Source organism: Suncus etruscus, chromosome 5, assembly GCF_024139225.1.
Source record: "Suncus etruscus isolate mSunEtr1 chromosome 5, mSunEtr1.pri.cur, whole genome shotgun sequence".
Classification (NCBI taxonomy): domain Eukaryota; kingdom Metazoa; phylum Chordata; class Mammalia; order Eulipotyphla; family Soricidae; genus Suncus; species Suncus etruscus.
Genome location: NC_064852.1, coordinates 118,193,538 through 118,218,400, shown reverse-complemented (window position 1 = coordinate 118,218,400; position 24,863 = coordinate 118,193,538). Strand labels below are relative to the sequence as shown.

General features: G+C 42.9%; 1 protein-coding gene across 1 annotated transcript in view; it reads right to left on the bottom strand.

The window, feature by feature from the left end:
• Positions 1-7,331: 7,331 nt before the first annotated feature.
• Positions 7,332-24,863, bottom strand: part of ORC2 (origin recognition complex subunit 2) — a 46,514-nt gene continuing 28,982 nt past the window's right edge. Inside the window, exons 12-18 of the mRNA XM_049773211.1 lie at positions 24,281-24,413; positions 22,616-22,712; positions 20,038-20,184; positions 16,198-16,369; positions 11,416-11,477; positions 9,641-9,759; positions 7,332-7,585 (exon numbers count right to left, since the gene is read on the bottom strand). Of these exons, the coding sequence (XP_049629168.1) occupies positions 7,502-7,585; positions 9,641-9,759; positions 11,416-11,477; positions 16,198-16,369; positions 20,038-20,184; positions 22,616-22,712; positions 24,281-24,413 (814 nt within the window). The 3' untranslated portion in view covers positions 7,332-7,501. The remainder of the gene's footprint in view (positions 7,586-9,640; positions 9,760-11,415; positions 11,478-16,197; positions 16,370-20,037; positions 20,185-22,615; positions 22,713-24,280; positions 24,414-24,863) is intronic.

Sequence of the window (24,863 nt, the reverse complement as noted above, 5' to 3'; positions counted from 1 at the left end):
ATAGAATACCAGCTATAGCTGGATTGACTCCTAATCCATTACATGCCACAAAAAGTGGAGCTGGTATTATTCGAGAAGAATGTCTCATGCACACACAGGGAATGACATGGTCCATATAGTGTAGTAAACATTAGCATCACTGTTATATAGATGTTAAACTCCAAAACTGTATCTAAAACAAACTTTAGGTCTTTTCAATTTAGATCTGTTCATTTTTACCAAATGTTGTATAGCTAGCTCATAAGGTAAAAACTACCATTTTTGTAAGAACAAATTTTGATTAAAAACCAAAGGAAGAAGTATAATAAAGTATGTATCATTTATAAATACTAGTAAGGAGTGACTGTAGTCTAACATTCTCAGGAAGCGACAATTGTGTTGTAGATGAAATGTGTCATTTTTTGTTTGTTTTTGGGTCACACACAGCGGTGCTCAGGGGTTCCTCCTGGCTCTGCACTCAGAAATCGCCCCTGGCAGGCACAAGAGATCATATGGGTGCTGGGATTCGAAACACCATCTGTCCTGGATTGGTGTGTGCAAGGCAATCGCCCTACCACTGTGCTCTCTCTCAGGCCCAAATGTGTCATTCTTAACTTCTCTGCTCTTTGATCTAAAATTATCTTCTAGTAGCCTGAGCGATAGAACAGAGGGTAGGGCATTTGCCCACTCAAGTCAAGTAAAGGCTCTGAATGCACAATGATCCCAAGTCACAAGAACATCTGGAGACCAGATGTGTCTAGTGTTTTTTCGGGTTGTACTTCTTGGCAAAATGGGACTGGAGTGAAAATATCTCTTTGTTTTGGGGCCACACTGGCAGCGCTCAGGGTTATTCCTGGCTCTGCACTCAGAAATCACTCGACAGGCTCGGGGGACCATAATGGATGCCAGGAATCTAACCCGAGTTTGTCCTGGGTCGGCCAAGTGCAAGGCAAATGCCCTATGCACTGTGCTATTGCTCTGGCTCCTGCAGTGGAAATATCAAAGCAGTCTTGTTTCGATGCAGTTAAGACTACAGGGGCCATGAAGGCCGAAAGGTGGGAGAGAGCTTTGATTCATGAGAAATGGTTGACAGTGCTGGAATGGATGAGGCCTCAGCTGAGAATTTAAAGAGCAGCAGGGGGTGGAGGGCAGATCCAGAGGATCTGTACCAGAGGATCCAACTCGGGCCTTGCCCATTGTCTGGCATGTGCTCTACCACTCAAGTCATCCCCCCTTCTGGTCCTGTTGAGAGAATATATTTTTTTTTCTCTGTGTTTTTTGTTAGATGGCATGATTCATTGTTTGTTTCTCGGCTGGAAAGTAAAATAATTGAGATAATTTGTAAATAATTGAAAATTCCCTCCAAGCATCCTTAACCCCTGCACTTGTTTTGCCAGGCATATGTTTACCACTTAGTACATTTTTTTTAAACGTTATTGATTGGTTTTTGGGCCACACTCAGCAGCAGCGCTCAGTGGTCACTCCTGGCTCTGCATTCAGAAATCACCCCTGGCAGGCTGGGGGACCATATGGTAGGCCGGATCCCTCCTGGTTGGCCGTATGCAAGGCCAACACCTTATCTCTGTGCTATCTCTCTGGCCCCTCTTATTAGTCTTAAACTATCACCCAAATGTTCTTGACAAGTTTTCCAAACTATTCTGAGATGTTGACTGGTTGTAGATGTAAATGCTCTTCAAATGTGAAAGCTTTACAAGAGTTTATAGACATTTACATAAAATGCAAACTGGTGCACAAAAATACACACAAAACTTGATTCAGATATATATGCAGAGCTTGGGCTTTCCTAGGCAACCAGAGGTACTGATGCAGCTATTTTGAGACCCACACTTTGTTAGGGAAGTCTGCAGCTGGATGAAGTGTGGAAGCCAAGATGGATCTGAAAGTTTGACAGTGCTGTTGTTTCATGCTTCAAGTTACATTTCCATAGCAACAATATTTTAAAATCCACTTTATTTAAAACATTCAGAATGCTATGTAATTAAAGTTATGTTCTATTATCATATCCTCTCAAATCCTATGTAGTAAATGATAAACATGAATTAGTTTAACAGCAATTCAAAAAATCAAATGTGAGAAACTTCCTAAGAAGTCAAATAACTACAAAAAGTCTGAGCACAAAGTCCTGGTTAGGACACACACTAGTTAGGCAGATCCTCTTGACCTGCATCTCTGATGGACCTGAGGAAGTCAAACGTAAAAAAAAAAAAAAACATTCAGAACACTGCCGCTAGCTCCACTTTCAAATTAGCCTAGCCTGGAGACGGGGTAATTAGTAACCTCTTTAAAATATAGAATTAGGCAAGACTTAGTCACAATTCCCAACTGATAGATTTTTGTTATGAACGAAATATTTTTTGTTTTTTTGGGGGGCCACACCTGTTTGATGCTCAGGGGTTACTCCTGGCTAAGCACTCAGAAATTGCCCCTGGCTTGGGGGACCATATGGGATGCTGGGGGATCGAACTGTGGTCCTTCCTTGGCTAGCACATGCAAGGCAGACACCTTACCTCTAGCGCCACCTCTCCAGCCCCTGAATGAAATATCAGAATGACAAACATGATAAACTCCCAATATAAGAACTGATGTAGCATTCCCTGCACAAAGCACTACACCATTTTTAAGATGTATTAGAGATTTCTTCTACTTGCCTGTTTTTTGTTTTGTTGCCATTTACTAAGAACAGCTAGAAAAGATGTTAAAATTTTAGGTTTGTTCAATCTATCCAGAAGCAAATAACAATCCAAATTTGAGCACTAAGGAACACTGATGCTGAAATGTTCCTGAAGCATATATGGTAATTGTGCAAGTTATTCATTGTATCTGTAAGATGTATTGATCTATTTTTATGAAGAACTTCCCAGATATTTTTAGTAAAAAGTAAAAACTACTTGTGGGGCCCGAGTGATAGCACAGCAGTAGGGCCTTGCAAGCAGAAGATCCAGAACAGACCTGAGTCAATCCCCAGTGTCTCATATGATCAATCCCCTTAGTCAGGAGCGATTTTTTTTTTTTTTTTTTGTATTTTGGGTCATACCTGGCAGCACTCAGGGGTTACTCCTAGCTCTACACTCAAAAATGGTCCCTAGTAGGCTCGGGCGACTATATGGGATGTCGGGATTCAAACCACCACTCTTCTGCATGCAAGGCAAATGCTTCACCTCCATGCTATCTCTCCGGCCCCTCCAGGAGCAACTTAGCCAGGAGCAAACCATGAGCATCACCGGATGTATCCCCCCCCCCCCAAAAAAAAAAATGTACTTGTTTTTGGGCCTCCCGGCTCAGGACTGGAATTCACTCTTGGCAGGCTTGGGGGGCCATATGGGATGCCAGGGATCAAACCCAGGTTGGTAGCATGCCAAAGCAAAAATGCCCTACCTACCTGCTGTGCTATTACTCAGACCCCCTTATTATATATTTTTAAAAATGATTATATATTTTCACAGCAGTGAAGACTATTGGCATATTCTGCTTGAATATACACAAAAATGAGAGGTTGGGGGGAAGAAAGATGTAGAAATGCCCACTATAGAGGTAGGCTCTGGGTAGGGGGAGTGAGAGTGGGATGATGGGAGGTTAACTAGGGAATTCCCACTGATGGTGGGAAATACTGGTGAAGGGATGGCTGTTGGAACACTGATTAAGCAACTATAAACAACCTTTTTTCCTTTGGGAGGGGGGTCACACCCAGCAGTGCTCAGGGGTTACTCCTGACTCTACGTTCAGAAATCACTCCTGGCAGGCTCGGGACCATATGGGATGCCGAGATTTGAACCACTGTCCTGCATTCAAGGCAAATGCCCTACCTCCATGCTCTCTCTGGCCCGCTATAAACAACTTTTAACTCTGCACCTCAGTGACAATTAAAAAAAAAAAAAAAAAAAAAAAAGTCAGGGGCCGGAGAGATAGCATGGAGGTAAGGCGTTTGCCTTTCATGCAGGAGGTCATCAGTTTGAATCCCGGCGTCCCATATGGTCCCCCGTGCCTGCCAGGAGCAATTTCTGAGCCTGGAGCCAGGAATAACCCCTGAGCACTGCCGGGTGTGACCCAAAAAAAACCACAAAAAAAAAAAAAAAAAAGTCATCCTACCTTCATTAAAGAAAAAAAAAGTAAGCTCTCAGTGCCGATTGTTGACCAAAAAAAAAACAAAAAAAATTGCATCAGTAACTGGAAAGAGATTCACTTTATTTTTTCTTTCTTATTATTAGGCCACACCAGCAGTGCTCGGGCTACTCCTGGCTCTGAGCTCAGAAATTGCTCCTGGCGGGCTCGGGGGACCATATGGGATGCCCAAACAAAACCTGTGCCCATCGGGTTGGCTGCATGCAATGCAAATGTCCTACTACTGTACTATCACTCCAACCTCAGAAATTCATTTTATTAAATGCCCCTTGATACAAATTAAAAAGATTTTTGGCTTTTTTTGGGGGGGGCCACACCTGGTGACACTCAGGGGTCACTCCTGGCTATGCGCTCAGAAATCACCCCTGGCTTAGGGGACCATATGGGATGTCAGATCAACTGAGGTTCGTCCTAGGCTAACGCTTGCAAGGCAAATGCCTTACCTCTAGCACCACCTCTCCGGCCCCTAAAATAAGATTTTTAGAATCATATTCATTAATAATTTGTTTCAATATTTTGCTTAAAATTTACCTCTTAATACAGGGCCTTAGTTTTGTCACAATATATATACATATACATGTGTGTGTATATACGTGTGTGTGTATATATATATATATAAAATCGCTCCTGGCTGGCTCTGGGTACCAGATGGGATGCCGGAATTCAAACCACCGTTCATCCTTGATCGGCTGATATGAGGCAAACGCCCTACGACTGTGCTATCTCTCTGACCACACAAAATCTAGATTTTTTTGAGCATTTTAGTAAATATTTACATCAAAGAAATATATAAAGTGTGTGAAATAGGAAATGTGAAGTACTACTTGCTTTACTTCAGTGATATAGCTTACCGTATTTTCCAGCATATAAGATGACTTTTTTCTCTCTTTTTTCAAGCCAGTCAAATTGAGCAGTGGGGGGTTATATACTAACTTTTGTGATACTAACGTTAATAGATTCTGATAAACCACTGCCATTCCACCAGCCATAAGATGACTTTTGAAAAGAAAAATAAGTCAACCGAAAACCGGGGGTCATCTTCTATGCTGAGTATATCCCGAAAAACGTTTTGATATGCCACTAAACGAAAATCATCTGAATAGTGCCATGAAACGAATTTTCCAACTCGATTCTGCACCAATCACTGCAAGGCTGCTCGGACCGCCTCTCGAACTCAGCCAATCCAAGCAGGCTTTTTATGCATGCAAATTAGACAATGTTCTGCACCCGAATCTACACTGTCAAAAGCCTGCTCAGATTGGCCAGAGTCAGAGAGGAAGTCTATTCCAGTATAATCTTTGAACCTTTGCTTATTGTGATTGGCTCACTGTGGTCCATAAAGTTGCAGCACAGGAACCTTCTGTCTTACACAGCGAATATAGGCCTAAACCTATGTTTTAACAGTAAAATTGGGTCATCTTACACGCCGGAAAATACGGTACTATTTGATTTGATTTGAAGTATAAAATACCTCAGGGAGCATGGGAAGACTGTAGTGGCCACGGTCAGATTTGGGGGAGGGGGGGTTCATACCCAGCAGCGTTCAGGGTTAACTCATGACTATGTGCTCAGAATTCACTTCTGGCAGGCTTGAAGTACCACATGGGATGCCAGGGACTGAACATGGGCCCATTTCGGTTGGCCGTGTAAATTTCCTACTGCTGTGCTATCACTCCAGCTCCCAGAATTTCTTTTCACAGAAATATTAGGAGACCTGAAATGATCACTTTAAAAAGAATTACAGTGGGGTCAGAGAGAGAGCACAGCTTTAGGGTGTTTGCCTTGCACACAGCCAACCTAGGACGGGTGGTGGTCCAAACCCCGACACCCAGGTCCCCCAAGCCAGCCAGGAGCAATTTATGAGCGCAGAGCCAGGAGTAACCCGAGTACTGCCAGGTGTAATCAAAACAAAAAAAAAGAAAAAGAAAAAAAGAATTACATGAGTTAAAAGAAAAAGATCAACTTCAAGCCAGCTATTAAAATGGTGTTCATTTGCATGTCAGTCAAGGAAAGGAAATTATGTTGCTGTACAAGAATAAACGTTTATTATCGGGGGCCGGGCGGTGGCGCTAAAGGTAAGGTGCCTGCCTTGCCTGCTCTAACCTTGGACGGACCGTGGTTCGATCCCCCGGTGTCCCATATGGTCCCCCAAGCCAGGAGCAACTTCTGAGCACATAGCCAGGAGTAACCCCTGAGCGTTACTGGGTGTGGCCCAAAAACCAAAAAAAAAAAAAAAAACGTTTATTATCTACTTTCATGAATATAATTTAGAGTTGTAATTCTTTTTTTTTTTTTTTTTTTGTTTTTGGGCCACACCCGGCGGTGCTCAGGGGTTACTCCTGGCTGTCTGCTCAGAAATAGCTCCTGGCAGGCACGGGGGACCATATGGGACACCGGGATTCGAACCAACCACCTTAGGTCCTGGATCGGCTGCTTGCAACGCAAACACCGCTATGCTATCTCCCCGGGCCCTAGAGTTGTAATTCTTTTTTTTTTTTTTTTTTTTTTTTTTTGGTTTTTGGGCCACACCCGTTTGACGCTCAGGGGTTACTCCTGGCTATGTGCTCAGAAATCGCCCCTGGCTTGGGTGGACCATATGGGACGCCGGGGGATCGAACCGAGGTCCTTCCTTGGCTAGCGCTTGCAAGGCAGACACCTTACCTCCAGCGCCACCTACCCGGCCCCTAGAGTTGTAATTCTTAGCTTGGCTCCTCCCCTGCACTATGAAGGTGATGGCAGACATGAACTGTTCTGAGCTTCATGATTTACTGTCCATGGGCTAGTTTCTATGGTGGGTGGATACACACCCTATATACTTGTTTGCTTTCTTACTATCCCAGCTGAATACTGTGTCAGACGTCCTCCCACCGCCGGAAAAGTACCGTAGTCCCCAAAAGAAGAAAACTACTCTGTTTCCACTTCCATTATTTTTTTAGCCATTTTCAAAAGAGGCAGAGATAATCTGCCTTCTCCACTGTACTCACCAGTTCTGAAACACAGAACAATAAAGCAGGCGGTGTGACGCCAATTTTTTTTTTGTACTTCACACTATGGAACAAGCACATTTACAAACAATTAGCTCCAGGAGTGTGAAAGGCCCTCCCCCAAAATTGGGATATCATCTTGTATAAAATAATTCAAAAACATCTGGTTCCAAATAGTCCCTGAGCGCAAGGTTCGTTCTAGCAAGACGTCTCCAGAGAGATAAGGAACAAAAGGCACGTTTTCCCCAATGTGAGGATCGCTGCATAGTACAAAGATGGACAGGCTTCTCCAGCTTCTCGTTCAGGACATCCTCACCCATCGAGTCTAATGTGGATGTAAACACCACACGCTGGAGCAGTGGAAACCTTTCCTAGAAGATTTCTGATGCAGGATAGCTTCACAAATCCTCTTCCTTTTCCAGGAAATCAGTCAATGTTCCACTATCAACAGGAATTAATAAATATTCTATACCATCAGTTCCCTGTTAAGGAAACACTAATGTTAGTAATTTATAAGAGACATATCTGAATCCTGCTGTTAAGTAAGCAATCAATGATTTTTCTTAATTTTTACGTAAACAAAAATGTATACAGAAGGTAGTCTGCGTCCCCGGGTCTCTGAGCCACCCTTGAAGGAACACTTTCCAGTCCTCTCTCAGTCTTCCTTCGGGCTTAGCCCAGTGGTCTTTTCTGAGCTCCTAATGGTCACAGGTTTTTTTTTTCATTGGATCTTTAAGAATCATGAATTATAGGATTAAGAAATCAAAACTCTACATACTTCTATTAACAAATGTCATTTTCTTGCACTTTCGGTTCTTTTTTTTTTTTTTTTTTTTTTTTTTGGGCCACACCCGGTGACGCTCAGGGGTTACTCCTGGCTATGCGCTCAGAAGTCGCTCCTGGCTTGGGGGACCATATGGGATGCCGGGGGATCGAACCGCGGTCTGTCCTAGGCTAGCGCAGGTAAGGCAGGCACCTTACCTTTAGCGCCACTGCCCGGCCCCTGCACTTTCGGTTCTTTACTGTATCTTTTTCTTTTTCTTTATTGTATCTTTTTTTTTTTTTTTTTTTTTTGGTTTTTGGGCCACACCCGGTAACGCTCAGGGGTTACTCCTGGCTATGTGCTCAGAAGTTGCTCCTGGCTTGGGGGACCATATGGGACACCGGGGGATCGAACCGCGGTCCGTCCAAGGCTAGCGCAGGCAAGGCAGGCACCTTACCTTTAGCGCCACCGCCCGGCCCATTTATTGTATCTTAATACAGTAATACTACCTATACAGTGTACTACTTATCAGTCTATCACAATAAATTTAGAGCAGATTAATAAAAGTAGTAGCAGAGGGAGAAGGGAAGAGAATTATCTAACTCATCATTTTTTAGTTTAGTTTTGGGGCCACACCAGCAGTGCTCAGGGGTCACTCCTTGCTCTGTACTCAGGAATCATTCCTATTGAGACTGGGGGACTATATGGGATGCTGGGAATTGAACCTGGGTCAGCCACATGCAAGTCAAACACCTACCCACGGTGCTATCTCACCCTAGCTATCTCACCCTAACTCATCTTTCTTAACTCAGACATTTTCTGCTCTGTTCAACCAAGTACTCTTTTTATTTGTTTTTGTTTTTTTGATCACACCGGCAGTGCTCAGGGGTCACTTCTGGCTCCACGCTCAGAAATCGCTCCTGACAAGCTCGGGGGATCATATGGGATGCCGGGATTCGAGCCACTGTCCTTCTGCATGAAAGGCCAACGCCTTACCTCCATGCTATCTCTCCAGCCCCCACCAAGTACTCTTTTTGTTTTTTAAATTTATTTCTTTATTGATAGTTTTTTGGGTCACACCCAGCAGTGCTCAGGGGTTACTCCTGGTTCTGCACTCAGAAATCACCCACGGCAGGTGGGACAGCATATGGGATGCCGGAAACTGAACTGGGTTCCTTCTAAGTCGGTTGCATGCAAGGCAAAGGCCCCACCACTATAATATCTCTCTGGCCCCTAAGTACTCTTTTTGTTTTGGGCCACACCAAGCAGTGCTCAGGGGTTACTCCTGGCACTCAGAAATCGCTCTGGCAGGCTCGGGGGAACATATGGGATGCCGGAGATTTAACCTGAGTCAGTCCCAGGTTGGCCGTCGGCAAACATCCTACCCACTGTGCTGTTTTTGTTTTTGTTTTTTTTTTGGGGGGGTACCAAATTACTTTATTTGAAGGTCTGATACAAATCGAAGACTGAAGTAGTTGTTTTGGATTTTCTAGAAAAGGTAAAGGTCACCCAACATGCAAGCGGTGCCCCAGGGAACCAGGTCACTGTGGCTCCAGGAAGCCAGTGCAAGGCTTAGCTCTCGCTGTGACCCTACCCACTGTGCTGTTGCTCCAGCCCTACAACCACACTCTTGACAGAATTTAATGGTACATAACCTAAATGAAATTTTGTGAGCCTACATACAACCTGTTTCATAACCAGACCTGAGTCAAAGATTTAATCATAACTGAGATAAACTATTCTTGGTATATGATCAATATCAAGTTGCAATCACCTTCTTTGTTTTTATGAGCTTGTGGTCTCTGAATTCAGTTAACTGGGCCCGAAGTGTGAGGTCGCTGTTAACAAGAAATGCCTCCCGACACTGCTGGTAAAAATCTTGGAAAGAAAGCCCTGAAAGTTCAAAAGGAGATGGAGATTTCAGACAGAATTTAAGACATGGCCCTACATAAGATACCCATAGCAAAGAACACAGAAAACTATGTTACTGCCATAGCATGTCAAAGAAATTTACTAAGAGTTGGGGGTGAGGGGGAAGTGCTGTTGGAAGAAACAAAACTAGAAAATACTCAGGAATTAAACATTGTTTTTTATGGAAGGGGGAGGGGGTACACCCAGCTGCACCTCAGGGGTTATTCCTGGCTCTTCGCTCAGAAATCGCTCCTGGCAGGCACAGGGGGATCATATGGGATGCCAGGAATCAAACCTGAGCCCCTCCCAGGTCAGCTGCTTGCAAGGCAAATGCCCAACTGCTGTGCTATCACTCAGGCCCAAAACATTGTTTGTTTTCGGTTTTTTAGTTTTTAGCACCCAGCGATGCTAGGGTTTATCTCTGGTTCTGCGCTCAGAATTCACTCCTGGCAGACTCAGGGGACCATATGGGATGCTGGGATTTGAACCACAGTTCTTCCTGGATCGGCTGTGTTCAAGGCAAACGCTCTGCCATTGTGCTCTCCCTCCAGCCCCCAAAATATTGTATATTTTAAATTAAAAAACATTATTTTTAGATGGGTACACTAAACTGTGCACACAGCACAGATCACTCATGGCAGGGCTCATGGATAGGATGGGATCCCAAATGGGATGCTTGGGGTTGAAAGTAAGGCAAAACGCCCTACACATAGGACCACTCTGGCCTCAAGCACCTTTTTTAGTTTGTTTGTTTTTTTGGGGGGCCACACCCAGTGATGCTCAGGGGTTACTCCTGGCTATGTACTCAGAAATCGCTCCTGGTTTGAGGACCCTATGGGAAGCAGGGAAATTGAACTATGGTCCGTCCTAGGCTAGCATGGGCAAGGGGCGCATGCGCAGCCGCTCTGGCACTCCAAGCACATTTTTAAAAGAGAACTCATTGATTTTAAGTAGTCTGCTTGCAACTATTTAACATAAGAAGTTTTAAAAAATATTTTTGATTTTAGGCTTCATATTTATAATACTGTTAATAGCGTTAATAAGACATTCCAGGACAACCCCCTCCCCCCATCCCTCTGCCGATATAAACAGCTTTTCCCCTTTTTTGGGGTAGGTGGGGGCGACAGTGCTCAGGGCTTTTCCTTGGCAGGCTTGAGGATCATCTGTGAGGTGCCAGGGATGAAACCCAAGTCAGCCACATGCAAGGCAAAAACCCTACCTGCTGCACTGCTCACTCTGTGGCCACAGAAAGATTCATAAGGTGCAAACAATGCAAATTTCTTTGTTTGGGGTCCACACCCAGCAGTGCTCAGGTCTTACTCCTGGGCTAGGCTTAGAGATTTTTCCTGGTGGACTGAACCAAGGATGCCCAAATGCAAGGCAAGCAAGCATCTTACCTACTGTCCTATCAGATCCCATCCTAATGACTTCTATGGAGGAAATGAATAAACATCTCAACAGACGCCAGAATGTTTGTGGAGGGCTACCAGTACACATGCTTCGAGGTTAGCAGCCCCGAATTTGATTTCTGGCACTGCAGGATCCCCCACTAACAAACTTAATGCTATTATAAATATTCAAGAACATAAAATTCAGCAGGTAAGACACATGTGAACTAAATATCATAAAGGTTGATACCAATGTAAGAAGGGTTATCCTGGTTATCCAGTTGAGACTTTATTAGCAGCCTGAAAATCCCCCTACGGAAAAACAAACAGGAATTTTAGTCCAAAATGTTAATTTCAAAGGATTCGTAGCAAGCACTGAAATACACAAAGAGCAGGTAAAATATATTTCCTATTATCTTCTATTTTTTCCTACAAGATACATCATATTCACAACATTGGTAGTGGGAATGCCCGATTCAATGTCACTATATACCTAAAATTTTACTGTGAATAATTTGTAACCCACTTTGGTCAAAATAAAAATGATCATAAAAAATATAAAAAATAAAAGATATATCATATTAAAACTACGTGAAAAAGAAAAAACATTTTGATCTTTTTTTTTGGGGGGGAGAGGGCTTTTGGGGCACACCCAGCACTGCTCAGGGGTTACTCCTGGCTCTGCACTCAGAAATAACTCCTGGGCTCGGGGAACCATATGAAATGCCGGGAATCGAAACATGTCTGTCCTGGGTCGGCTACGTGCAAGGCAAACACCCTACTGCTGTGATATTGCTCCGGCCTCAGTGTTTAATATCTTTTTATAATAAATCCAGGAACATTTTCCTCCTCAGACTGCAGGCTGCTTCACTTTAGAAAACCTGGAGTATATAACAAAATCTCAAGAGGAAATAGCAATTCTAGAACCCGAAAATAGCCACCATTAACATGTATTGTGAAAATATTTGTGAGTGCCATTTTCTCTCCCCTTCTTTCTCTATTTTACTTTCTCTCTAGCTTTTTGTTCACAGGGTGCTCAGGGGTTACTCCTGGCTCTGCAGTAAGAAATACTCTTGGCAGGGCTTGGGGAATCATATGGGATGCCTGGGATCGAACCCAGGTGAGTCGCATACAACTGTTTTATCCTAACTCTGTGACCCTAACTCATCACTTTCCTTTCCTTTTTTATGTGGGTTAGCAATATCCTGAATTAGTTTTTTTTAATTTTCACAGTTTTTAAATTCTATTCATATGTCTATATAAATCTGCACTTAATTTTTTAGAATTGTTTCCATGCTTTTATTTGTCTTCAAACAAGACAACAAACAGAGCGTCTGCATTGCATACAGCAGACTTGGGTTCAATCCCTGGCATCTCATATGTCCCTTGAACACACCAGGAGTGATTCCTGAGTGCAAAGACAGCACTGTCCCTGACCTCCAAAGGAACAATGGTTAGATCAAGCAGCCAAATACCCAGTTGCCAATACAGCTTTTAGACCTAAACAAATCTAAACTCAAGTCTGATTGCTTTATGATTTTATTATAATGATTATAGTTCATTGAGATTCCACATTTTAGAGAGCAGCTTTATCTTTCTGTTGATGCTGTTGTTTATATAATGGGAAATTTGGTCACTAGTATATAATGAACAAAGGGGATAAATTAGGGGCTGGCGAGGTGGCACTAGAGGTAAGGTGTCTGCCTTGCAAGCGCTAGCCAAGGAAGGACTGCAATTCGATTCCCCGGCATCCCATATGGTCTCCCCCCAAGCCAGGGGCAATTTCTGAGCCCTTAGCCAGGAGTAACCCCTGAGCATCAAACGGGTGTGGCCCAGAAAACAAAAAAACAAAAGGGGATGAATTAATGTGTAATACTGAATGAGCCATTTTGACCAGAAATGTCATTACTGCTCTTTGAAAAGCTGATGAATAATAAAGTGGACAGGGTACTTGCCTTCTACGTGGCCAACATATGGTTCCAAAACCTCAATAAAAGTGATCCCTAAGTGCAGAGCCAGGAGTAAGCCCTAAGCACCTCCAAGTGTGCCCCCCCCCAACAATTCTTTGGGCTGGAGTTGTGGCCCAGTGACACAGTACATGCTTGCTTTACAGGTATGAGGTTCTGCATTTGAACCCAGGACTGACTATAAACAACCCCCCCACCAAAGATGTTAAATCTTCTGTAAAATTCAACACACACACATATTTAGTCTTAATTTGATTTTAGTCATAGATCTAAAACATTTCCAACTTCAAAGAAATTAAACTTTTTGTTTTGCTTTGGGGTACACCCAGTGGTGCTCAGGAGATTAGTGGTTCTTAGGGGTATTTGTGGTGCTGGAAATTTTTGTTCATTTGGTTTTGAGTCACACCCAATGGTATTCAGGGCTTACTCCTAATTCTGTACTCAGGGATCATTACTGGTAGGGCTTAGGGACCATATGGGATACAGGGGACTCAAAGTACTATCATTCTAGCCCCACTTGAATGGTTTTTAATAAGAACAGTGTTGAAATACAACAAACTTTGTTGAAAATAATGGCCCCATTGTAACTGTTTCTAGTAAAAGCAATGTTGAAAATCAATACTTTGTTAAGAATACATTTTTTCTTTTTGGTTTTTGGGCCACACCCGGCGGTGCACAGGGGTTACTCCTGGCTGTCTGCTCAGAAATAGCTTCTGGCAGGCACGGGGGACCATATGGGACACCGGGATTCGAACCAACCACCTTTGGTCCTGAATCAGCTGCTTGCAAGGCAAACACCGCTGTGCTATCTCTCCGGGCCCAAGAATACATATTTAACATTTGAATAGAAAAGGAAAAATAGGTCTAAAGAAGTTCTATGCCATACCAAGCTCTGCTCAGGGCTTAATCCTGGCTTTGTGAGCAGGAATCACTCGTGGCAGGGTTCGGGGACCATATGAGGTGCCAGGATCAAAATTAGATCCCAGTGCAATAGTTAGACACCAAACCTGGGTTTGGATGCTCAGCACTGAAATAAAAAAAAAAAAAAAAAAAAAAGAAAAAAAGAAGTCTGCGGCTGACCCCAGGTTCAATCCCTGGCACCACATATGGATCCTGAGATCAGCCAGGAGTCAGCCCTGAGCACTACTGAGTGTTGGTTCCTCTCCCACTCCCAGAAAACAAACAGCAATAGCAAAAACCCTTTCAAAATAAGGTACTTGGACTTGCATGTGGCCAGCCCAGTTTTGATCACTGGCACTAAATATGGTCTCCCAACCAACACAACACCAGGGGGCACTCTTGAACACAGAACCAGGAACAACCCCTGAGCACCAATAGGTGTGACCACCTCAAATTCTCTTACCTTTGTACTTGCCTCTGAAATGCTCTTATTCATCTCATATGATATAATAAAACATATAGCAATCTACAAAGACAAAATGTTAACATACTTCTTGCTTTACTACTGGGGAATTTAATACTGATTAGCTATATTATACACTATTAGAAACTACTGATCCCCATTACAAGCCTTTGCTGCAGAGGATGGTATTTTTTGTTGAAAGGTCTTCTTTCCACCAATTACATTCAAATAATTTTGGAATGCAAACATCCAGCTGACAGAACAAACAGCTATGAGAGCCAGGCATAGAGATACATGCAAATAGGTGGTTCCTGCATTAATTGTCTTCATTAAAGACACTGTCAAATTTCTTTGAGTATTTATGCCCTATTTCTTAATTAGCAATTTTTCCAATGTCAGCCATATTAAATTTTCATAATGTACACGGTGCACTTCAGGAGTTTGAGAATTGCAGATCCAAGGGGAAGTTATACGCTAGATGCATTAAGAATGTAATAAAATAGGGGCCGGGCGGTGGCGCTAAAGGTAAGGTGCCTGCCTTGCCTGCGCTAGCCTTGGATGGACCGCGGTTCGATCCCCCGGTGTCCCATATGGTCCCCCAAGCCAGGAGCAACTTCTGAGCACATAGCCAGGAGTAACCCCTGAGCGTTACCGGGTGTGGCCCAAAAACCAAAAAAAAAAAAAAAAAAGAATGTAATAAAATAGACACATAAATTAAGCCCCAGACAATCAGACGTATGTCTCATATTGAAATAAATAGAAGCTTCAACAAGAAAACATCTGTATCTATAATAGCACATTGTCTACCCAGAAAATCCAGTGTTTTTGTACCATTCCTATGTATGACTCTGCTCAAATGAGGTTTTTCTCTTTGGCCACAAATAGAAGGCAGCTTCTGTCAGGGAAATGTTTATATTTTTGCATATTATAAAAGCCTACACTGTCAAAATTAAAAAAAGAAAAGAAAAGAAAAGAAACTACTGTTACTACTACTTTTTTGTTTTGTTTTGTTTTTTTTGGGCCACACCTGGCAGTGCTCAGGGGTTATTCCTGGCTATCTGCTCAGAAATAGCTCCTGGCAGGCACGGGGGACCATATGGGACACCGGGATTCGAACCAACCACCTTTGGTCTTGGATCGGCTGCTTGCAAGGCAAACGCCTCTGTGCTATCTCTCTGGGCCCACTACTACTTTTCTTAATTCTTCAAATATGTGGACATTAAATAATACTAAGACTTCAGTATCACTATTAAACCCTAGTTGTGCTTTTGTTTTTATTTGCTTTTTGGACCATACCTGGTGACACTCAGGGGTTACTCCTGGCTATGCGCTCAGAAATTGCTCCTGGCTTGGAGAACCATATGGGACGCCAGGGAGTTGAACTGCTGTCCATCCTAGGTTAGCCACGTGCAAGGCAAATGCCCTACTGCTTCACCCCCAAGCTATACATATTTTATTTATTTTTTTTTTGTTTTGTTTTTTTGGGTCATATATGGCAGCGCTCAGGGGTTACTCCTGGCTCTACACTCAGAAATCGCTCCTGGCAGGCTCAGGAGACCATGTGGGATGCTGGCATTTGAACCACTGTCCTTCTGCATGCAAGGCAAAAACACCCTACCTCCACGCTAGCTCTCCAGTCCCCAAGTTGTACATATTTTAAAAGGCAGTCAAGTTTTGTCAAAGAAATAAGTTTCATCCTTACCTTGCGTTAGGGGTCAGACTTCGAAGGACGTGAACTAAGGAACTAAGTGGTAGTGACCCTGACTGTTTGACCAGCAGAGAATTCTCATAGGAAGTTTCTTCAGTGTAAGGACTAAATGTAGTAGTTTCATACCAGAGCCAGTTATAAAGACCCTGCTTTGCATGATCCCACACTAGAAAACAGGATCAAAGGAAACAAGAATTACTCATTTTCAGATTTTGTTCTGTTTTGGGGCCACTCCCAGTAGTGCTTGGGAAACCAAGTGGGTGCCATGCAAGTGCTCTACTCACTATCACTCCAGATCCAAATTACCTATCTTTTTTTGTTTTGTTTTGTTTTTGTTTTTGTTTTTTTTGTTTTTCAGGCCACACCTGGTGACACTCAGGGGTTACTCCTGGCTATGCGCTCAGAAATCGCTAGCTTCGGGGACCATATGGGACGCCGGGGGAATCAAACAGCAGTCCATCCTAGGCTAGCGCATGCAAGGCAGACGCCTTACCGCTTGCACCACAGCTCCGGCCCCTAACCTATCTTTTTTTTTTTTTTTTTTTTTTTTTTTTTGGCTTTTGGGTCACACTCCTGGCTGTCTGCTCAGAAATAGCTCCTGGCAGGCACGGGGGACCATATGGGACACCGGGATTCGAACCAACCACCTTAGGTCCTGGATAGGCTGCTTGCAAGGCAAATGCCGTTACCTATCTTTTTTATAGTTATGCTATTAAACTCTACTGCAAGAATGAGGAAGCATTAAAAATAAACTTTGGGGGCCGGAGCTATAGCACAGCGGTAATGCATTTGCCTTGCATGCGGCCAACACAGGATGGACCCTGGTTCGAACCCCAGCATCCCATATGGTCCCTCAAGCCTGCCAGGAGCGACTTCTGAGCACAGAGCCAGGAGTAACTCTTGAGAGCCACTGGGTATAACCCAAAATAAATAAATAAACAAATAAATAAATAAGCAAACTCTGGAGTCAGAGAACCAGTTCATGAGGTTTTGCATGTGCGAGACCTTGGTTCAATCCTTAGGACCAAATAGTCCCCATATTGCTAAAAGCAATCCCTGAACACAAAGCCAAGTGTACCCCAAGAACCACTGGTAACAAACAGACTTGTGGAAGCTCAAAGGACTGAGTATAGGCTTTGCAGATAGGAGAGGGAATCAATCCATTTACTGATACTTCCCAATATGATTTCATCAGGGTATTTTTGTTTGTTTGGTTTGTGTTTTTATACTATAGCAGGTGTTGCTTTGAGGTTACTCCTGGTTCTGTACCCAGGAATTACTCCAAACAATGTTTGGCGAACCATATAGGGTCTTGGAAATCAATCTGGGTTGGTTGTGTACAAGGCAAGAACCCTACACACTTTACTCAAATTTGTTATCTGATTCGTTGATATATATTAAATATAAAGTAAAATTCATAGGTATTAAACTAGAAATCAATAGGCAAGTAAATTCATTCTTCACATGTGGGAGGCTAGGTTTTGATGCCTGGAAAATCAGTACTGTAGGAGTTCCTGAATATCACCAGGTGTGGCCCAAAAAACCCAAAATCAAACAAACAAAAGTCCTCTACCAAGCTCCAAAATAAAATGACTCCCACTCTTCCCAGGTAGATTGGCTCAGGCTGATAACACTGTAGCCTTCTGAGAATGAGTGGGAGATAGACTCCTCCTTTTGCATGAATCCACAGCAGGCCAACACCACACCCTCCACCCTCCACCCTCCACCCTCTGACGAACAGCCCAGCTTTACAATTTTGGGTGTCTGCCAAGCACCAAATCTGTTTCAGATTTAAAGGTCCTGGATGGCAAAGCTGCAAGAGGTTCCTAAACAGGAACCCAGAAAGGTCAACTAGACCCAATGATAACTCGTAAATCCTTAGACAATAAGTTTAGTAATAGCATGGAGAAAACAATCATTTCAAATTGACCCTTGCTGGTCTAAGTTTTGATAATTCCATTTGTCTTCATGTTGTAACAAACAAAATAAAGTAAATTTGCTGGTATCTGCAGGAAGGGCACGCTAGGGTGGTGATTGGGAAACTGGTCAAGTTGCACTGGTGGTGGAACTGATATTTGAATACTTAATGCATGAAACAACTGCATTATGAACTACTTGGTAAGTCATGGTTATAATTAAAATGTAAAAAAAAATAACGAAAGGGCCGGAAAGATAGCATGGAGGTAAGGCGTTTGCCTTTCTTGCAGAAGGTCATTGGTTTGAATCCTGGCATCCCATATGGTCCCCTGAGCCTGCCAGGATTGATTTCTGAGCATGGAGCCAGGTGTAACCTCTGCTGCCGGGTGTGACCCAAAAACCAAAAAATAAAATAAATAAATAAATAAATAAATAAATAAATAAATAAATAAATAAATGTAAAAGGGGCCAGAGCATTAGCACAGCGGGTAGGGTGTTTGTCTTGCATGTGGCCAACCCAGATTCAAACCCCAGGGAATATGGTCCCTTGAATCTGCCAGGAGTTATTTCTGAAAGCAGAGCCAGGAGTAACCTCTGAAAGCTGCCAGTTGTGGCCCCAAAACAAAAAACAACAACAAAGTAAGTAAAGAAACACATGACTTTTATCAAAGCAGTCCCCCAAAAACTTTTAGAAATTTAGCATTTTATGCCAGAGACAGTGTAGCAGACACATCCCTTGCCTTACATGCAGCCAGCACCTGGTTCAAATCCCCAAATTGTTGTTGGGCCTGGAGGGATCTCTAAGCAAAGAGCCAGGAATAAACATAGAGCACTGCCAGGTGTGACCCAAAACCAAACCAAACAAAATGTTTAACATTTTGTCCTATTGAAATATCATAAAGTTTCAGATTATGTACCTAAAGTGAACATTATAACACTTAGTTCTCATCCCCATAAAATTTAGGTGTGAAGTAATCCTCTTTAGTGTCCAATTTTGTTTGTTTGTTTTGGGAGTCATACCAGTGATGCTCAGGGCTTATTCCTGGTTCTGCACTAAGGGTTCACTCAAGGTGAGGTTCAAGACATCATATGGGATGGCAGAGATCGAACCTTGTTTGTCTACATGCAAGGCAGACACCCTACCCATGATCATTCCAGCCTCAATATACAAATTTTTTAAAAAATCAAGACTAAGCTGGGAAGAAAGCTCAAAGGCATGGTCTGCATGTGGTGGGGCCAGTATTCAATCCCTGGCACGCATGGTTCCAAGCAGTACTGGAAACAACCTCTGAGAACTAAGCTAGAAGTCGCCCCAGCATATCACCAGGTGTAGTCCCAAAATAAAAAACAAAGAAAATCAGCAAAGAAATGAATGAAGTACTAGATCAGGCCAAAAACACATACTTTGGGGCAGCTTATGTCATGTAACATAAAACAGGAACATACTGAAAAACAGGAAAAATGCTATGACTTACAACATGAAGAAAATTCATTTTCTGGGGCTGGAGTAATAGTACAGAGGGTACGGCCCTTGCCTTGCATGTGGCAAATCCCAACACCCCATATGGCTCCCCAAGTTAACCAGAGTGATCCCTGAGTCTAGAGTAAACCTGAACATTACCAGGTATGGCCCCAAAAAACTCTAAATATGTAAAACTTAAGAAAAAAATTTTTCTAAGAATGATCTCATGAAAGAAAAACAGTGATATTAAGGGGTCAGCAAGATAGTCCAGGAAATAAACTGCCTATCTTGCATGTGGTGGAATGTAATGCTGTAACCCCTATGAATCCTAGCAGTACATGTAGTGTGCTGAGCACTGCCAGTGGGCATTCCTGAGCACAGAGCCAAGAATAGCCCCTGAGAAGTACAGGCTGTGGTCCAAACACCTCCCTCCCGCCCACTTAAATCCAACTTACTGAGAGGAGCATTGAGGTGGTCAATAGATGCTATAAGGTATACATTGTGTAGAGATGACAACTGTCCAATAATTTGCTGGCTTTTGTCTCCTCTCAACGACTGGCTATCCAAATTGTGGATGAGAAGGAAGAGTTCTAACGAAGAATCTTAGAGAAAAGACAATTTTTATTTGTAAGGGTTATTTTATAAAATCTATCACAAAGAATAAGTAGGTATTAAACGAATACATTAAGGCTAGAGTGATGGCGTAAGGCCAGAGCATATGCTCTGCATGCAGGAACCTCAGGGTAGTCCAAGTACCCAAAGTTGCCCAAGCACTATTTTGTTTTCTGTTTTAGGGCCATAGCTAGTGATACTTAGGTTATTCCTGGCTCTGCACTCAGGAATTACTTCTGGCGGTGCTCAGGGCATCATAGGAGATGCCAGGAATTGAACCGGGGTCTGCTATGTGCAAGGCAAGTGCCCTCTCAGCTGTACTTTTTATCCAGCTCTAAGGCCAAGGAATTTGCTGGAAGTGAACCTCCTTCCCACAATAAATACATCAAAGTAGTACAGGACAAAACTGGGGCCGGAGAGATAGCACAGAGGTAAAGCCTTTGCCTTTCATGCAGAAGGTCATTGGTTCGAATCTCAGCATCCCATATGGTCCCCCAAGCCTGCCAGGAGTGATTTCTGAGCGTGGAGCCAGGATTAACCCCTGAGCGCTGTTGGTTGTGACTCAAAAACAACAACAACAACAACAACAACAAAAAAGAAAACTATTCAATAGAAATGTGCAACTTAATTGACAGGATATACCATCACTCAAAAATAAGCAAGACATTATTCAATGCCTAAGAATTTTTTTTTTTTTTTTTTTGGTTTTTGGGCCACACCCTGTGACGCTCAGGGGTTACTCCTGGCTATGCGCTCAGAAGTTGCTCCTGGCTTCTTGGGGGACCATATGGGATGCCGGGGGATCGAACCGCGGTCCGTCCTAGGCTAGCGCAGGCAAGGCAGGCAGGCACCTTACCTCCAGCGCCACCGCCCGGCCTCGCCTAAGAATATTTTAAAAGAACCTTTCGAGAGACTTCCAACAACATAGGCTTTTGATTTGCAAAGCCAAGAGTAAATCGCCTACACCACAGGGTCCCTGGAAGCCCCCAGGGACAACCCTGAGCAGTGAACTGAAAAAAAAAAAAAAAAAAAAAAAAAGTCCCTAAAACACACTGAGGTAAGCTCCAAAACAACCAGTATGATGAGAACAACAACAAACAGGGGCTAAAGGGATGCATTACAGGGTAAAGAAAATGAGAAAGTGAGGGAGAGTGTTGCTCAGGGACCCTGGGGTCTACTGGCAGTGCTGAAGTCATCAGAGATGCAGTCATCTGATGATGACCACAGAGTTTTGGGATTAAACCTAGGACATCTAGATGCCAGACATACACATCCAGACCTTGACCTATCTTACTGATTGCTTCTATTCAAGTTTTGTTTGTTTTTCTTTTAGGACAAACCCAGTGATGCTCAGAGGCTACTCCTGCCTTTGCACTCAAGAAACCATATGAGATGCCAGGGACTGAACCCCAGTCAGATGCATGCAAGGCAAGTGCCCACCTGCTGTCCTATAGCCCTGGCTCCTTAAGCTTTAGTTAGTAACTAAATGACAGTTGTTAGGCTGTAAGTAATTTTCTTTTTCTGCTGGCACCATGCACTGCTCAGGGGCTATTCTGTGCACTGTTACCACTCCAGGTGATGCTTAGGAGATGATGAGGGGCAGAAATCCACTCCTGTCCTCTTAGAGGCAAACCCCACTGAACTATCTATCGCTAGAGCTCCATTTTATATCTAACTTTCTGAGATGCTTATGTAAGAAAAAGAATAAAAAAATACTTTCTCCCATTTCAGATTTTAGAAAATGATATTAGTCAAATACAATATCTATATCAAATAAATAAGAATCTTTAAAACTGGGGCCCGAGAGATAGCATGGAGGTAAGGCGTTTGCCTTTCATGTAGGTCATTGGTTCGAATCCGGCATCCCATATGGTCCCCCAAGCCTGCCAGAAGCGATTTCTGAGCGCGGAGCCAGGAATAAGTAACCCCTGAGTGCTGCCGGGTATAACCCAAAAACCAAAAAAAAAAAAAAAAAAAAAAAAAAAAAAAAAATCTTTAAAAATTACTAAAAATGACTTAAAAATCTTTTGGGCCCCAACCTGGCGGTGCTCAGAAATTGCTCCTGGCAGGCTCGGCAGACCACATGGGATAAAGCCTGGATCTATCCTGGGCGGCTACATACAAGGCAAACTCCCTCCTGCTATGCTATCTCTCTGGGCCCATTAGCATTTATTTAAAGGTATTAAACAATATAAAAATGCCAAAGATGTACTACAGAGTATTTTACACTGGCCAAACAAAATCTGAAAATTATTCTGAAATAACAGACATTTAAATGCAGAAATTTAAGGCAAAGTATCCCTTTCCTGTTAGATTAATGAGGTTCACACAGACACACATACAAAATTCATGCAAACATATCAATAAGCAGATATAGGTGATTTGCTTCACTATAAATTTAGAAGACTGAAATCATGTTACCTTCTTTAAATTTGCTTATTATCCATTCTAGCTGATCCAGTGCACTGCGGAAAGTACCTGTATGATCAAGAACTTCTTCTGTTATAGAATTCAGGATCTATTTCATAAGCGAAGAAAAGATATGTTGGTTATAACTTTTTTCACCATAGTAGATAGAGCTAGCACCTATAAATGAGTCTGGATTTCTCATAAGTCTTGCAGCGCTCTTTAAAAGTTCTACTACAAAACAAAACAAAACAAAAAAACAAAAAAGGGGCCGGGAAGGTGGCGCTAGAGGTAAGGTGTCTGCCTTACAAGTGCTAGCCAAGGAACGAACCGTGGTTCGATCCCCCGGCGTCCCATATAGCCAGGAGTAACCCCTGAGCGTCAAACGGGTGTGGCCCAAAAACAAAACAAAACAAATAAAAGTTCTACTGGTGGGACCAGAGAGATAGCACATTAGTAGGGCATTTGCCTTGCATGCCTATGATCCAGGATGGAGGGTGGTTCGAATCCCAGTATCCCTATGGTCCCCAGTGCCTTCCAGGAGTGATTTCTGAGTGCAGAGCTAGGAGTAAGCCCTGAGTGCTGCTGGGTGTGACCCCAACCCCCCACCAGAAAACAAAAAAAACCCTACTGGTATTTTAGTATATTTAATTCATTTTGGGGCATATGTTATAATTACAAGGAACCAGAGAAGAATAACAAAGGTGTAAAGACAATATAAACAGTCCCCCTGCCCTGAGCAACATGAAATACCTGGGATTTATCCAAGGAAACAACAGAAACATTGAGAACACTATTAAAAAATGGGACTGGGGGGACCGGAGAGATAGCATGGAGGTAAGGCGCTTGCCTTTCATGCAGAAGGTCATCGGTTCGAATCCCGGCATCCCATATGGTCCCCCGTGCCTGCCAGGAGCAATTTCTGAGCATGGAGCCAGGAATAACCCCTGAGCACTGCTGGGTGTGACCCAAAAACCACAAAAAAAAAAAAAAAAATGGGACTGGTTAATAGCCAACACCCAATATGCTTTAATTAATTTTCAGTTTTATTTTTAATTAACTTTCAAAATGAAAAGATGAGAGAAGCTGGAGCAATAGTACAGCAGTAGGGCATTTGCCCTGCACACAGCCGACCTGAGACAGACCTGGATTCAATTCCAAGCATCACATATGGTACCCTGAGCCTGCCTGGAACTACTATTTCTGAGTGCAAAGCCAGGAGTTACCCCTGAGCACTGCTGGGTGTGGCCCCAAAAACCAAAAAGAAAAGATGAGACATTTGAGTAAAATAGCCTGTAATAGCTGTGTTATAAAACTACAAAGTATTACTTCTATTTTATTATTTTTAGAATATTAAAGTAACATTTAAGCATAACAAAAATGAAGTGCCCCATATTCCCATCCTTCAGAGAGTAGTATTACTGCTATCTGGAAGTGAAGAAAGCATAAAATTCCCCTAAGGTTTAATGCACTGTCAGTTACTAAGCAGAAAATTCAAAGAGGGAGGTTCAAAGAACCATCTATGTTCACACATGTTCTTAAGGACTGTGAAATCCCACTAATAAGAAGGCTCAAAGCAGAAATCTTTCAGCTGAAAGCTCCAGAACGGGAATCCCATCCTCATTTAAGGTATGTACTAGATGAGAATATAATTTATCTTGTAACATGTTTGAAACTTACTGATTTCACATTGATTCCAGGAAAGAAGCCATTGATGACAATATGAATGGAATCCTTCAGCATAGTGGTCCGAAACCTTTCGAGTAAGTCTCTTTTGGAACCCAGACCATAAAGCACAACATTGAAGCCCAGGCTGTTGGGAAAGATGGCATCCATTCATCATTACTCGGTTCAGAATGAATACTAATTTATACAAGGCGAAAGTACAATTATTTTGGGGGGCCATAGATGGCAGTGTTCAGGGCTTACTCCTGGCTCAGTGCTCTGGGATCACTCCTAGTGGCGGCTCTCTGGACCATATGCACATCTGGTGCCTGGGACAGAACCCAGACCAGCTTTACGCAAGACAAGTCAGTGCCCTGCTCACTCTATCATTTCTCCATCCACAGTGCGATTGTTGGGCATGAATGCATAGGTAGGAGACACAAAATTGTTAGAGACAACAGCCTTCAATTAGGTGTTATGAGGAAAACATCTAAGGCCTTAAGTTCTTGCTAGGTGAAGTTAAAAGGATTTGAAATGATTAGACAGAACGTGAAGGAAAAGGAATAGTTTAAAATAATACTGCTTTGGGGGCTGGATA